The sequence below is a fragment of the Rhamphochromis longiceps genome, linkage group LG11 (assembly GCF_057381845.1).
Source record: "Rhamphochromis longiceps isolate RC_006_pf linkage group LG11, R_longiceps_female_GT1.1, whole genome shotgun sequence".
NCBI lineage: Eukaryota > Metazoa > Chordata > Actinopteri > Cichliformes > Cichlidae > Rhamphochromis > Rhamphochromis longiceps.
Genome location: NC_140567.1, coordinates 18,441,098 through 18,455,860, shown reverse-complemented (window position 1 = coordinate 18,455,860; position 14,763 = coordinate 18,441,098). Strand labels below are relative to the sequence as shown.

Here is a 14,763-nt window from a genome sequence, read left to right as displayed (position 1 = left end):
TATATATATAAAAATATAAATATATAAATATAAATAAGTGTTTGTTTGTTTGTATAACACTGCAGTGATCTTATTTTCTGGTATAGATTCATGTGAAAGAAACACCAGAAAGCACTGGTTTATCCTGAGGATTTAAGTTTAATTATGACACCACATCAAAATAAAAATTTCCAACAGATCTGGAATTTAATTCCATCCATATACATGCATAGCAACAACGTTTTAAGAAACATTTTCTCCCATAATCAGGACATTGGAATGATCATTTTACATCAGTATCCCCCACTGACCTCCCAACCCATCTTGTTCGTCAGCAATAAACTTAATTCTTGTACAACTTGCTTTTTTTTTTTTTTCTCTTTTTGTTTTTAAATTCCCAATGGGGTTACAAATAATTATATGCACAGTCCCCATTTCGTAATACTGCTTTCAGTAATGTTCCCTCATTTACAAAGTATTGCATTGAGAGCAAAATTTGAAAAAGGGAGACCAAAGTGTATCATCAAACAGAAATACGAGTACTATACAAGAATGCTGCCATCCTCATGAAAACATCCACATCTGAGTTGAAGAAAAGAGACAGGGACAAACAGCCACATATGTATGCAAAGCCATGTGTATATGCCAAAATGTGAGATGCAGGGTTGTGCCAGGTGATCACCCCCACCCACCCCCCCAAAACGGCGGCTTTTTAAGGCTAACAAGTCATTAGTAGCAAACTGCAAGTGACATTTTGGCCATATACAGAAACTGGTACAGCAAATAAGAATACACAAGTGCCTCAGTAGCTATTTTTGTGTCTAAAATGCATCTCATTTTTGTATTGTCTATTGTTTCATTGAGCCTACATTACAGTGTAAACAATATGTGTGCTACACAAGAATGACTATACAATAACATTACAAACAACTCTGATATAAATTTCATTTTGAATTTAAATTAAGACCACTACTCCTATTAATACTGATTGTAAAATAAATTAATGTGAAAGTGGCACCAATATTATTCTTGATCCATTTTTCTTTTTCTTTTCTTTTCTTTTTTTTTTTAAACCAATGGTTTTGCATTTGTAAGTCTTAAAACGATGAAAGAAGAAGCTTCTCTTGATTGTCCACAAGCAGCGGTTAGCACTGCATGATGCACTATTCCAGACACAACAGTGTACCAAAAAAAAAGAAAGGAGGAAAAGTCAGTAAGGGGGGGAAGGTGTCGGGGGAAGGAGCGAGGGGGAGGATGAAGAACGTGTCTTCTCTTATTTTACATGCTCGGCAGCATGTGACGAACAGTAAAACTTCTTATGGGTAATAAAGTTTGACAGGTTGTTGAACTGGATGTCACAGAGGCGGCAGTACTTGCCGCTTCCAGAGCCGTTCACGCCCTTATTGGCTGTGGGCACCGCCTCCTCATTTGGGGACTTGGAGGAAGGCGACATGTTCTCGTTGGAGTCGGTCTGATTTTCGGTGGCCCACGTCGGTGAGGGATTGGGGGGCTGGCTGTCTGGCTGGGGCTGGTTCTCTTGCTGCGGCGGTGCTGTGCCTGAACGCTCCTCGGACTTATGCCCCCCGTTGACAATGACCATGCCTCGGTTTTTGGGCAGGAGGGGAAGGGGTTCCTTGCCAGGGTGAGGGCAGCCGTTAGCAGCAGGCTGTGTGGCCTGCTCTCTGGTTGTTCCCGTCTCTCCTCCTCCAGCACCTCCTCCCCCATTAACACTTTGCTCCTGTTCACCGGTCTCTCCCTGCACCGCTGGCCCCCCGTAGTCAGTTGGTTTTATCCCAAAATACGGCGATATTTGCTCAGGACCTTTGACCTTCTTTATTGCTCCAGGGTAGAGGCAGTGGGGCAGAAACATATTCTTGCTGTCCTCTTTTGATGGGATGAGCTGGGGTTCAGCGAAAGACTTGAGACCCGGCACGGGCCCCAGGTGTGGAGGAAACATGCCTCCATTCTGCACCATCACCTTCCCGTTGCCATTCTTCTCACATTTGCCTGGGTTCTTATCGTAGACTTCATCCGGGTTACCGCTGCTTTCACTCTTCACATCTGGGAACATGGTCGTCTCCAGGCCGCCGCTCTCATTGTGCTGTTGTTGCTGTTGTGGCTGCTGCTGCTGTGCGGCAGTGGCGGCGGCCGTTGCGGGGCAAAAGTTCTGTTTGTGCGCCAGGTAGTTCTCCACTTTGTTAAAACTTATCTTGCACACTGCGCATTCATGATAGTCCAAAAGTCTTTTGGGAGAGCTACATGACTTGTCGGATACCGGCGAGCATTTTTTGCTAAGGTCAATGGGAGCGTCCAGCTCCTGTGGCTCCACGATGTTGCATTTGGGAGCCAGAACGGGTTTGGTGACAGTCAGAGATGCCTCCAGGTGTTTAGGTACCATACTTGGGAACATATCACAGCGGGGATGGAAGCGGTCTGAAAGGCTCTCTACAGCTTCCTGGGATGTGCAAGGGTTCATGGGAGGAACCCCAAGGAAACCTGGCTGACCCATAGGGGGCCTCTGGTGGTCCTGATCCGGGAGACACATCTCATACATCTTCCTGCGCTTACGACTCCTCATGGTTCTCTGCATGGAGGGCACCTTGTTGGTGGGCATGCGTTTCATGGGGGGATCATGACGAGTGGCGCAGTAGTACTGCTTGTGGACCATGTAGGTCTCGTGACGACTGAACGTGATATTACAGGCGTCGCAAGTCGTCTTGGTCGGATCGTTGTCACTTTCCACCAAACCTGTGCTGGGGCTCTTCCCCTCCATCTGCTTGTCATTCAGCCTCTCCTCAGCCCCAGTTGGCGTGGAGACCTTCTTCACCTGTCCTGCTAGATCCTTATCGGGGCCTTTAGCCCCAGCGTTGATCATGTCCAACACGCTGGAGTTCAGGCAAGCTGACTGCATGAGGTGGCTGTCAGCCTCCGACGGGTGGCAGCCGGCCAACATGCTAACAGAACTGTGACCGCTGTTGGGGCTGACCGCCTCGGGGACCTTATCCGAGAGGGCAGAGAAGTCGGGGGACTTGGCCATGTGCTGCCAGCGGCTGTTACAGTAGTGCTTTTTGTGGACCAAATAGTTGTCCAGGTTGCTGAAGGTGATATTGCATTCAAAACAGGTGGCCCCTTTGGGCATAAGAGGACTGTAGATGACAGGGGGGTAGCTGTTCCCTCCGTGGCGCAGCCTCCGGTGAACTAGCTCTGACATTTTAGCCAGAATCTCAGAAGCCTGCGGGACTACTGAAATGTCTTGGGAGAACGCAAACTGAGACAAGAAGGGGCCCATGGGAAATGTAGGCATGTTATGCTGCACAGGGGAGGAGGCCAGTCGGGGGCTGGAGGGCTCAGACTTGATCCTAGTGTAAGAAAAACTGGCTTTGCTGCCTGGGTGGGCCTCTCCCTTCTGAACAGACAGCATGGGCTTCTTCTCAGTCTTGTCAGCTTCCCCGTCTGTGCTGGTCTCCTTGTTGAGGGTCCCTTTGGGACTTCCGAGCAGAGCGTCCTTCCTGTTGGCCAGCTCAGTGCGGGCCTGCTGCTGCTGCTGCTGGAGGCTTTCCTCCGGCCCCCTGGGGGAGTGCTCTGTGCCGTTACCTTCCCTGTGAAGTTTGCTGCCGTGCCCATGTAAGTCCTGATGCTGTAAGAGTTCCCTGTGGCTCTGGAAGCTGATATGGCAGTGATTGCATCTGAAGGCCGCCTGTGACAGGTGAGACATGATGTGATGCTGGAATGTAATAAGAGAATCTGCCGTGTAGTTACAGATTGTGCATTTCAAGCTGGTGCCAGGAGGGAGGCTCTCTTCCATTTTGACACCTGTGAAGGAGATAAAAGGGAAAAATGCTCAGAATCTCGCCTCCCACTTCTCCTTTAGAGTTAACTGTAGAAACCATCAAACACTCATGCATTATGCCAAGCTTATTCCCATCCACTCTATTTTTTATGGCTCAAGGATAAACTGTCAACTATACCAGCTGACAGTACGATATGTATATTCCTCAAAATATATGACAGTTGGGGTTTTTTTCAAGCCAGCCTAAAGACCATGTGAATAATTGCAGGCTTTCATTTAATATTTAGTGAACTTTGGCTTTTGGGGGATCCATACATTAAAAAAAAAAAAAAAAAAAAAAGATATCTGTTGCCTCTCTGACCCATGACCTTAATACTCACCACTGTGCGAGGTGCTCAAGTGCATTTCTAGGGCCCTGGGTCCGGAGAAGCTCTTATTGCACTGTGGAAAGGGACAGATACTGGGGGTCTGGTGTGGGCCACTGTCATTCTCCTCCACCACCGTCTCTGGCTCCCTCTGCCGCCCGCTGCAGTAGTACATGAGATGAGCCTGCAGGTTCCTCTCGCTCCTAAACCAGATTCCACATGCTTTGCAGGGGAAGATGTCCTCTGGAGAGGGGTGGGGAGACAGAAAGGGACAGAGGGGATGTGACATCAGGATACAAACAGCACTTTTATATTTACAGATAAAGGGCCTGCGCAAGCTCCTCTCATACGTCTACAGTCCTGCCTCTCAAAGCCTGCGTTAAAGGCTTTTCCACCAAATCCTCGGCTGCAGCATATCGCTGTGTTGCTACCAGTGGGTTGGTGCCCTTTCTCAAGGGCAAACAAGAACACTGGACCATCTGCTTACAGAAGCCTCCCTGTCGAGCTGAACCCAGATAGCCCTCGCTAAGTAAACAAACACACTATTTGCATGAGGCGTGTATTTTGCAATTAACACGTTAGTTCGAGCCTCAGTGTGTTTATGTGAACCCCCCCAAACTTGAAGGTCGATGGCTCTTATCTCCAGCGCAGAGACTCATCTGGGTTAATCTACGCCCGGGCGGAGACGACGCTCCTTGTTAAGCAGGTGACTGAGTGCAGGCTGTGGACTGGTGTGTGTGTGTGTGTGTGTGTGTGTGTGTGTGTGTGTGAGAGAGAGACAGAACAGAAGTGCGATTGTGCATGTCTAAACAAAAGCACATCTCGTTCCAGCTCCGGTGCCGGTGCATGTGCAGACACTCACTGTTGACGATGGCAGTGGGCAGGATGGAAGCCATGGCGGCCTGCTGCGGCAGGAGCTGGATGCTGTCCAGCAGCCTGGCTGGGTACATGCCCTCACTCAGAGACATGTGGTTCACCGGCTGCAGACGGGAGTCAAAGTCCACCGCAAACGCCACCAGCTCCTCGCCCTCCATCATGTTCTTGGTGGTTGTGCACCACAGTTGGCCACCTGGACAAAACAGGAGATAGAGGAGACGTTTAAACGCCTGCTGCGAGGGAGGAGAGAGCGCCGTTTCGTGCGCGCGCGACTAATTCTGGTCTTAAATGTCAGAGCATTACGCAGAAGGAGAAATGGTAATTGCTTGCGCACAAGTCAAACACTTGAATGGGTGTTGCGTAACTGCGGAGCTTGAATGAATCATCCTGAAGTCTTGATAGTATTCTTAAATAACAAATCGTCAGAAATACAAAGGGTCAGGTCATCAAAATGACAAAAAAATAAACCAGAACGGAAAGTTCTTAGCAGGAACATGTGTTTTCTAAAGTCAGCGCCAATATTACTCTTGATAACTGTCAGCAAGCTGGCAGCAGTTTTTAGTGCGACAGTTTTTCTTTCTTTCTGCTGTATCAATGAAAACACTGAGATGTGTAGATTCTTCGCACTCTCCTGAAAGACACTCGCTTTTTTTAAATGTCATTTTTCAGCACCGTGAGCAGGGTGACTGTTTACGTTGGCGTGAGGGCACAAATCTCGCGTACTTTTATTTTCTCGATAATTTTGGTGAATATCCTTCATCTTTTTTTTTACTGCCACTCAAATTTCTTTCAAGGCTCCTGGCACTCATATCCAGAAGCAAAGTGCACCTCAGCTGGGCTAAACTGTAGTCTAGAGTGCTGTAGTCAGCTAGAACACTGAGACAGGGCCTCCATAATATTAGATTGTTGTGTTTTGGGATTAAACATTCCTCTGAAATCTTCTGAACATATTCATTAAGTCGGAGAAAGGGTGGGGTGGGGCGGTGTGCAGGAGGAAGCAGGGAGGGAGGGTGGCAGAGGGAGAGAGTGAAGGTTTTAGCTTAGATAATATTTATCTCAGCACATGACAGGCTTTTCAGCTGCACTTCATTTTCCATTGAAGAGATTAAAGTTTTTAATATGACTATTTACAGAAATCTGGCTGGGGAGATAACAACAAACTATGATACGCCGCCGCTAAATGGCAGAATTAGGACATTGTTTCTGAGGAAAGCTGGACAATTAATTAAAGCGTGCTGTTAGCTTTCAAAGATGTGCAAACATACCGACGGAGTGTCAGGCTGAGAAGGGGGGAGGCGGCGACGGGAGACATGTGATTTGAGCCCTGGCTGATGCGGAATAAAGAGAGTCCTGAGGAGAGGTGTGAAGGCAGGGGGACACTGCTATAGAAAGCCCCGGCACATGGGCAACACTGATTACTCATGTTTACACAAAACCTGTGAATCACCAGGTTTAAAACCGCCCTGCAGACACGGCGAAGGTGCAAGAAGGAGCAATCCACTTTTCTGTCTGTTTATTAGAGGCACGGCCACAGAGACGGAGCCGCCAAGTCTTTACGCCGCCACGGCACGCGTTACGTCCAAATCGCTGTTAAGTCTGCAGAATGAGGTGCCCCGTTATTTCAACAGGAAATTGAATATTTAAGATTTCGCATCACTGTCCTGATTAAAACCTCTCTAGCCCTCTCCTATCTGCTGGTGAAGCACTGGAAATTAGACCAGCACAAATGTGTCAAAGGACTGAAATGGTATTAAAATATGCTATCTCTCAAAGTCCCATTTGTGTGCACACTTCCCCTTCCCCTTGAGTGTGTGTGTGCATGGGCGCGTGCGTCCCAGCGCCACTTTAAAGAGCAGTGCCTATCTGTCGTCCAATCTGCTGTGACGAGACACACACTTCAGGCCGCTCCACTTCATCGTTTTGATTCTGTCATACCACACACTGCCTGGAGAGGCCCTTTGAATTTTTATCTCCTAATTAAAATAACAAAACTCCTCTCCACTGTCTGCCCAAGTTACCATCAAGGTAGATACAAACTGCCACTGACAATGGCGGTGGAATATATCGCAGCCATAGCCACAAAAAAAAAGTTTCTCTCCTCCGCGAGGATTCCTTAGTTCAAAAACGCGCTTACAAAGGGAATTACCAACGAGGCCTCGGCGCTCAGATACAAATCAGTGTTTTCTTGGGTGGGGTGGGGAAGATCAATCAAAATCAAAGATGCTGTATGCTCTCTCAGCTGAAAATGAAGCAGATTATGTGGAGTCTGATGGAAATCTTTCGCCTTTTTTTTTTTTTAAAACTGCATTTTCATGGAGGAATATGCGCTCAGATTGCATCCCTTCAGCCAAGAATGCTACAGATCCATCTGTTGTGTGTGAGAATGCTGGGAGTGAGTTTTTTAGGACTGCATGTCCCAGTTTTAGTGAGCCGCACAAAACACAGAGGCAGCACTCTGCTCGTTCCACTCACTCACTCAACCAAGACAGGCTAGTAAGGTACATGAGCTCAGGCTGCAGGATTATAAGTGTAGTTTAAAGCATATTGTCATCAGAATGAGAACTGGAAACAAGCAGCTGCTTCCCCTCTGATTTTTGATTATTACAGCTCTACACGTTACGCATCTACATTCAGACTTGACATGCATCCTTTGCGTAGCTTTGTGTCACAAATCTGAAATTGATATGATTAAGTGTGCAGCCATAGCATCCTCACATAAACAAACATGCATGCGTATGCGTGCCCACGGTGCGGGCGCGCAGAGATGTGTGCATTCACAGAACGAGTGTGCAGAAACATGTCCGTTTCATGCACATATGGAGATACAAGGCTCTGAAAAGCGACTGCGTGGAGGCGTCAGGTGGGCAACAGACAAAAAACAAATACCCCATGAAGGAGCGCTCTCGAAAAATCCGTCATGCCTGTTTGCCTCTGATGGCCCTTTTCCGTGACAGGTGATTTAAATCACAGAAACACGGGGCGGGCCACCTATGCCCATGGTGCAATGGGAAATGAAAGAAAGGAAAGGAAAGCAGGGGTGGGGGTATGTGTGCGAGGGGGGTGGGAGTGAGGGTCAAGAGTTAAGAGTGAAAGACCAAAAGCGTTAAGTTGTGAAACTGGGGGAAAAGGCTGGGAAAAGTGCAGCTTGTGATTTGCACTTGTTTGCCTGCTGTCTGCAGTGTGAGCTGCCTTTGTGCAGTGGCCAATGCAGTTGGAATGAAGGCTATTGTCTAAATCCTCCTGCAGAGCACCTGATAAAAGAATAAAGAACTATGACATATTCTAAAAACAATGGAGGAATTAAGGGGAGACAATAGGCCAGCTGCCTCATTAAAACAATCAAAAACGGCATCCTGTACGTAGTCCAGATAATTAAAAACCACTGCTTCCTACAGTCTCTCAATACCATATCCACCAGCTCACTGAGGCCCCGAGACTGTGGCTCTGCTGGCTAAATGCCCTCTCCCTTCTCTTCTCCTCTGTTTGATTAATGGTTTATTTGAACGCGCAGCTGAAGATGAACATATGAAGGAATTCATGAAACAAAAATTATAATGCAAACCCTTCTCTCCCCCCCACCCCTCTATAAGCACTCATAAACTAATCAAACGTCTCAGGATGAATCGCAGGCACTGGGGGCGTCTGTCCCCTCCCCTTTGCCTAAAGCCCTGAGAGATTTCAAAGTGCACGCATCACAGGGGCATTTTTTAATTTTCTCACTTTAAATGACTTTATAAGAAAAACGGATGTGTACAGTATCTGTGTGGATGGGTGGGTGTGTGTGTTGGGGGGTGGTGTTGGTAGAAGAGAATATGAGATACTTGAGCAGGAATTTTTTCAAATATTTTTCTTCCCCCCCTTTATTTTTCTTTTTTTTGTGCACCCTGCAAACCGCTACCACCACCACCAGCGCCATATCTTAATGAAGTTGCAAACAAATCTCTCATGCCTCGTGCGAAAAGCTGAGAGACAACAAAGCAGCAGAAATAACAGAAGGGCCCGGATAATTAAACTGGCCTGAAGACAGGTATTCAAATGTTGGTGTGTAAACAGCACAACTCTTTAATAGTTTAGCTGTAAAATGCGTAGTTAAGCACATCAGCACTTGCCTCTCCCATCTGTCCAAACACATTACCGTTGCAGAGGCCATTACGGCACTGGAGTACAGTCCCGCTGCATACCAGCCTGTGTGTTATGGGAGGGGTTGAACGGTGCTTCTGGGAACACTAACGCCGGCCCGTCGGCATTATCTGAATGCATCGTGGGGTCATGTGTTACAAAGAAACACTCTGCAGGTGAAGAAATGGCCGAGCTTGAAAGGGAGATCTGTGAGGTATACTTGTGCCGAAGTGCTTGCTGATCCCATTATGTTGTAGAAAAGAGCAAAAGGTTAAAATATCTAATTCTAGATAGCAAAAAAAGACAAGAAAAAAAGATGTTCCTTTGTCAAGAATGATGTTGTGGAGACTTCTTTTTTCTTTTTTTCCCTCGGCTTCTTAAAGTGCTCGTCTCCGTCTGTTGGCTCTGCGCTAACTGCTGGTCTTAATTGTGAAGTGAGGCCAGTGGTGCCTGAAGCCACAGAGAGGGTTGTAATTAAAGACCTCTACTCTTCTTGTCTTTAAATCAGCTCCGACTCCTCCTGGTCAAATGGGAACAAGCTGCTTGCACCTACGAATATCAAGTAGCTGTGCACCGTTAGTCACCGCTTCTTCTTCTTCTTTTTAGCTTTCACAAAGCTCCAATCAGAGAAGGAGTGAATTACAACCTGACACAATAAACAACTTCCTCCCTACCCGCCAACCCAACGGATCCGGTGGAAATACTAATACGTGGATGAATAATATCTGTATCTGCACCTGACGAGCGGACCCGATGGTGCCGTGACAAACGCTAAACACATCCTCCTCGTGAATACTGGTAAATATTTGGACTGTTTCTGGATCACCAGAGTCGAGCACATTAGGATGACTCACGGCTGTCAAACCAGCCGTCACAGTCCCCCGAGCCAGAGCGAGCCGGCGGCAAGAAAGGAAAGCGCTGAGCTTGGACCCGAGCTGGAACATCATTCGCGGGGTCAAACAAGCTTACTATTATTGACGGTACACTAAACTAGAATTAGCTGACTCTACTATTATTTCACGAGGCTCTGACACAGATTGACTCTCCCTCCCTTTCACTCTCTGCTTCCTCCAATCCTGTTCATGCTTGCTCTCTGCCACTAGGAGGCACTCTTCTCCTGCTCAAGCTTGCAGTCCTTGGATGATTATTTTTTTTTTTTTTTTGCCACGATGATGCAGAGATGCCTCAGACATGGCAGGGCAAGCACAGATGCCAGTCTGCCTATACATCCTTGCAGGTAGGTGCTAAAGATTTTACTCTCACAAAGAAAAAAAAGGCGTTTGGCTCAAAAGGAATCCGCCCGACCTCATTTCTATTCGATCTGTGGCTGAATATTAGGTGTGCGCAGGGCTATGTTTCATGTTTCTCACTCTTTTCTTTATTTAAATGTGTGCGTGCGTGTGTTGTTGCCACATTTCTGCAATTGCATGAGTGGTTTAGTCACTTTTCAACATGTTTTATATTAAAATATATATTAAAATTCAGAAGTCTGGCAGGAAGACAGTGTCCTTTTTTCCAGGGTAATAATAAATGTTGTTCAGTAAATATGTGTTTACAGAGCCCTGACTTGAGCCTGACCCCCCCACCCCCACCAAACACACACCTCTCTGTCTGTCTCTCTCTCTTCCTCAAGATTTTTCCTCTCGTTCTGCACTACTACAGTGTCTGGACTAATTTTAGTATCAAGTGTTTTTTTTTTTTTCCAGATATAGCCGGTACCGAGAGCTCATGGATGGCCTTGAGCGAATGGCACGAGGGTCAGAATCCACAAATTAAAAAGTCCTCCCAGGGGAGCCTCACACACGCCGCTCTCTACTGTATACATTCACAGGCAACAAAGACATAAAAGCTGAAGAAGAAGGAGCAACGTCTTTCAACACACACGTTTATCAAGTCTTTGAAAAAAAATATATAAAAAAATGATGCAACGATGTGATTCAGCAAATGTTTCACAGAGCAAGAATTAAATGTTTCACTTTGAAATTAAAAGACATTTCCGTGGCTGGTCTCCGGAGATTTGTGTAGTTTTTTCCCTTTTTTTGTTAAGCACAGTGAGAACGATACTGGCTGGCAGGGGGATGTTTGCCTGGTAATGGTGTTGTAATCATTTTTGAGGGAGAAGAAAATAGAAATGTGAATTAGCAGCTATTTTTGCTCCATTAGGGTGCTATGACGGAGCCCGACTATTTCAATTTCAGATTTATTTATTTTCTAATGAAATGTATTAAATTATAGGAGGAATTACCCGCACGTCAACCGCTTTGCTGTTCGCTCTCTCTTTTTTTGTTGTTTTTTATTTTAAAAAGAAAGATGCACAAAAACATTTGGATGCGTTTCTGTTTTTCCAAACAAATTAAACCTTCTCCCACGAGCACGAAATTTCTACTGAGGACGTTTTAAGCTTCCGGATCTCTGTGCTGTCAGTCTGAAACAATACACAGCCACATTCCTGCAGTACAAAGCTCGCTCTCTCCCTCATTAGCTGCCACACACACACACAGTCAGCTTTCTCCTCGTCCGCAGTAAAGTGGAGTAGACTATTAAAGGAAAAGCTCTGACTGGCTCCTCTCTCCGCTCTGCTTTATTCTTTATTTGGACAGGTTTGTCCCATTGAGCACTCTATTAGCTCTCCTTCTCTGCGGGTAGTGCTGCCTGTGTCCTGGTTGTGGCCAGTCGACATGTGTTTACTGCGGCCCCCGCTGCGGCGGCAGGCTGGTTGGGGGCCCGTCCTGACCAAGCCCTGCTAATGGGACCAGAAGACCCCTCGTGACAGGACACCGCGGCAGACTCTACCCCTCCCTTCCCTCCAGCTGCGGCCCCGTGGCCCGTGTCCCCCTACCCATCATGCCTCGGCGGGAGCAGGTGAACGGCGCGGGGCCAACGGCGACGCGTTTGGTTTTCCTGGGAGAGCAACGCGCCATCGCCATGCGCCTCAGTGGTTCCTCCAACATGGCTCCGGCCCTACGCCACATGGGCTGCCTGGCCAGTCTGCATTTGTGTGGGTGTATGTGTGTGCGAGCGTGATTGTGTGTGTGTATTTGTGGTGTATGGTGGATGCCAGCCCTAATGCAAATGCTTGCCGTTTAAAAAAATGGGAGCCTCTCTCCTCCTCTGTCTCTCCTATTTGGAAAGGTCTATTTTGGCCTTCTGGTGCTGGCAGTTATTTTTTTCCTCTCCAGAAGGACAGAGAGCCAGAAAGATGCACCTGTCATCCTTTTTGGAATTCAACATTTATTGATCTGGTCACGAGGAACGGAATTTATAGAGTTATGTGTTTTGTTTTTTTCTTCCTTTACGAACACCAACCGATTTATGCCTTAAAAATGTGCTTGTTTTATTTGCAAAGCCAGCCTTATTTACAAGCACGCTCATTTGGTATTCACAGGACAAGCGATGCACGCGCGCACGCGCTCTGACACGCACACCAGTCACTTGTGCAGCATCCCAGCATGCCCTCCATCTCTGCACCCCGGTAATTCTACATATTGCTTAAAGTATGTGCTAATTAAATTTTCTGACGGTTTTTGCGAGAGAAATAAATAATCTGCGGCTAAAAGGCCTAATTGCGTTTGTCACATTGTGTCTCGGTGGCTAGTGCATCGGGAGCACAGCCGCTGCCCTTGCTCATTGCCATTCTGTCGTCCTGGCAAGCCCCCTCTCTGCCCCAGGTATCACCACGCGGCCATCTGGAGCCGACATCTGTCTCTCTATTGATCACAAGGGTTTAGCACTTGATCAAACAGACTGCGACAGGAAATTGCTCTTTTCCCCACAGAAAAGGCCAATCGCCTGCGTGAGGGTAATAGAGTGGAACTGAGATGCAGCACCGGCGCGGTGGGCAGGCAGGCACAGGCGCAGCCGGGCAGGCAGCGGCACGGCGGTGTCGGCCGCTGTGGAGGTGGCAGGGGATGGCACGGACACTAAAGTCCACTGCCACGCTTACCAGCGCCACGTTTCTAACCTCTCTGCTAATGCAACAGCAGCATTAAGAGAGCAAAAGAAATAGAACAGAACAGAACACGTGCACGCAGGCGATGACACCATCACCTCCGATTAAAAGAAGCCGCCGTACTGTGAGCGGAATCACTCAGGTAACCCAACAGCTGTCTGAAAGTGTTGGAAAAGCTGAAATATGCTATGTGATAAGTACGCCAGATGGTGAAAAATTAATGCATTTATTTCCCGAGGAGGAAAAAAAGCAAAACAGAAACTAACTGTTTACTTTGTCATTAACACCAGGGCTGTCAGTTTTCATTGGAATTAAAACGGACGACGAGCAGGGTGGCAATGTTCAAACACTGTGTGTTTAGCATGTAACCGAGCACCCCCAGTGGAAGGCTCCAACAGAGGGAAATCCCTGACAAGGACTGGAGTTGTCTCTTGCTCGCTGGTATCCCCGGTGGAGTTCAACACACTATTAGTGCCTGGAGGTGCACAGTTAGCTGAGGCTGTGGTCCACATCTAAAAAAAATTAAATAAATAAAATATTGTGGCTCCTCTCTTTTCGGGCATGCTTTCGAGGCACTCACTGTAACAACATGTTTAGCAAGTATGGACAATTTGATACTGAAGGTGACATTTATTCAGCATTGTAGGAAATATTTAATTGTTCCTGCAGAGAGCGAGATATGTTTCCCCTTGCCTACAGTGCTGGGATTGTCCTTTTGGAATATGATGCAAATTCGGGATGAAGCAACTAATTCCTTCCTTGCACCCCTGTGCACTCACCCCCTCCCAGCCACCCCCACCGCAACTCAATCCTCCGCCAGCCTCCATTCCTCCCCCAGACACGAGGATTCTGATTAATCGTGTGACCGCCCCTCGTTTTGCATTTTTTACACAATCTCACGGCGCCACGGTGAGATGTGCGAGGTGGTTTCGCCACTTTTTTGGCAAGCTGAAAAAAGACGTAGCCCAAGGAAGAACAAGTCGAAAGTATGAAGGGGGGGGGGGGGGGGGAGAAAAAAATATGACCAGGGGACGTGATAAAAAATTATCAGCCAGTGTGTTTTCCTGTTTGGTTTTAATCTACATTTAATTAAATTCTTATCTGCTGTGTGCTTATGGCTGCATTTGAATGGCGAGGCTGCATTCATTATGAATGGTAAAATTGAACTCAGTACATTGTGTGTGGCCCAATAAAGAAACAAGACTCTTATTGCAGTGCATGCACAAGCTCCGACAGACATGCGGAAAAAATAAGTCAATTAAGATCGGTCTTTAAATTACCGCTGTATCAAAACAAGGGGCGGGAGTATGCTCCATAATAGAATCCTGACAGGGGGAGAGAGAGCACGGTCGACTGTTGTTAATATACATCCCATTTGATACAGCCAATTGTATTAGTCTGTTTATGGAATACACACAGTTGATGCGCAGTAGATTTACTACTCTATCATGATAGTTCATAATTGACGGGGGTGGGCGGGTCTGTGAATACAGAGGTCACTTTAAGAAAGAAACTGTGTCAGCAGTATGACGAGACTTCCTCGTAAAGATCCTGCTGGTTTATCTGAATGTGAGAGGTCAACAGCAAAGGTCAACGACAGAATATGTAGACAATATGTGGGACGCAGTAGATACCAAAGAGTCAAATCCAAGGCAATAGAGAGAGAAGATTGTAATACTACTGAC

General features: G+C 46.9%; 1 protein-coding gene across 1 annotated transcript in view; it reads right to left on the bottom strand.

Annotated features, from left to right (window-relative positions):
* Positions 1 to 44: 44 nt before the first annotated feature.
* The window catches only part of zfpm2a (zinc finger protein, FOG family member 2a), a 120,113-nt gene continuing 105,394 nt past the window's right edge, over positions 45 to 14,763 (bottom strand). Inside the window, exons 6-8 of the mRNA XM_085422588.1 lie at positions 4,997 to 5,203; positions 4,150 to 4,377; positions 45 to 3,792 (exon numbers count right to left, since the gene is read on the bottom strand). Of these exons, the coding sequence (XP_085278714.1) occupies positions 1,253 to 3,792; positions 4,150 to 4,377; positions 4,997 to 5,203 (2,975 nt within the window). The 3' untranslated portion in view covers positions 45 to 1,252. The remainder of the gene's footprint in view (positions 3,793 to 4,149; positions 4,378 to 4,996; positions 5,204 to 14,763) is intronic.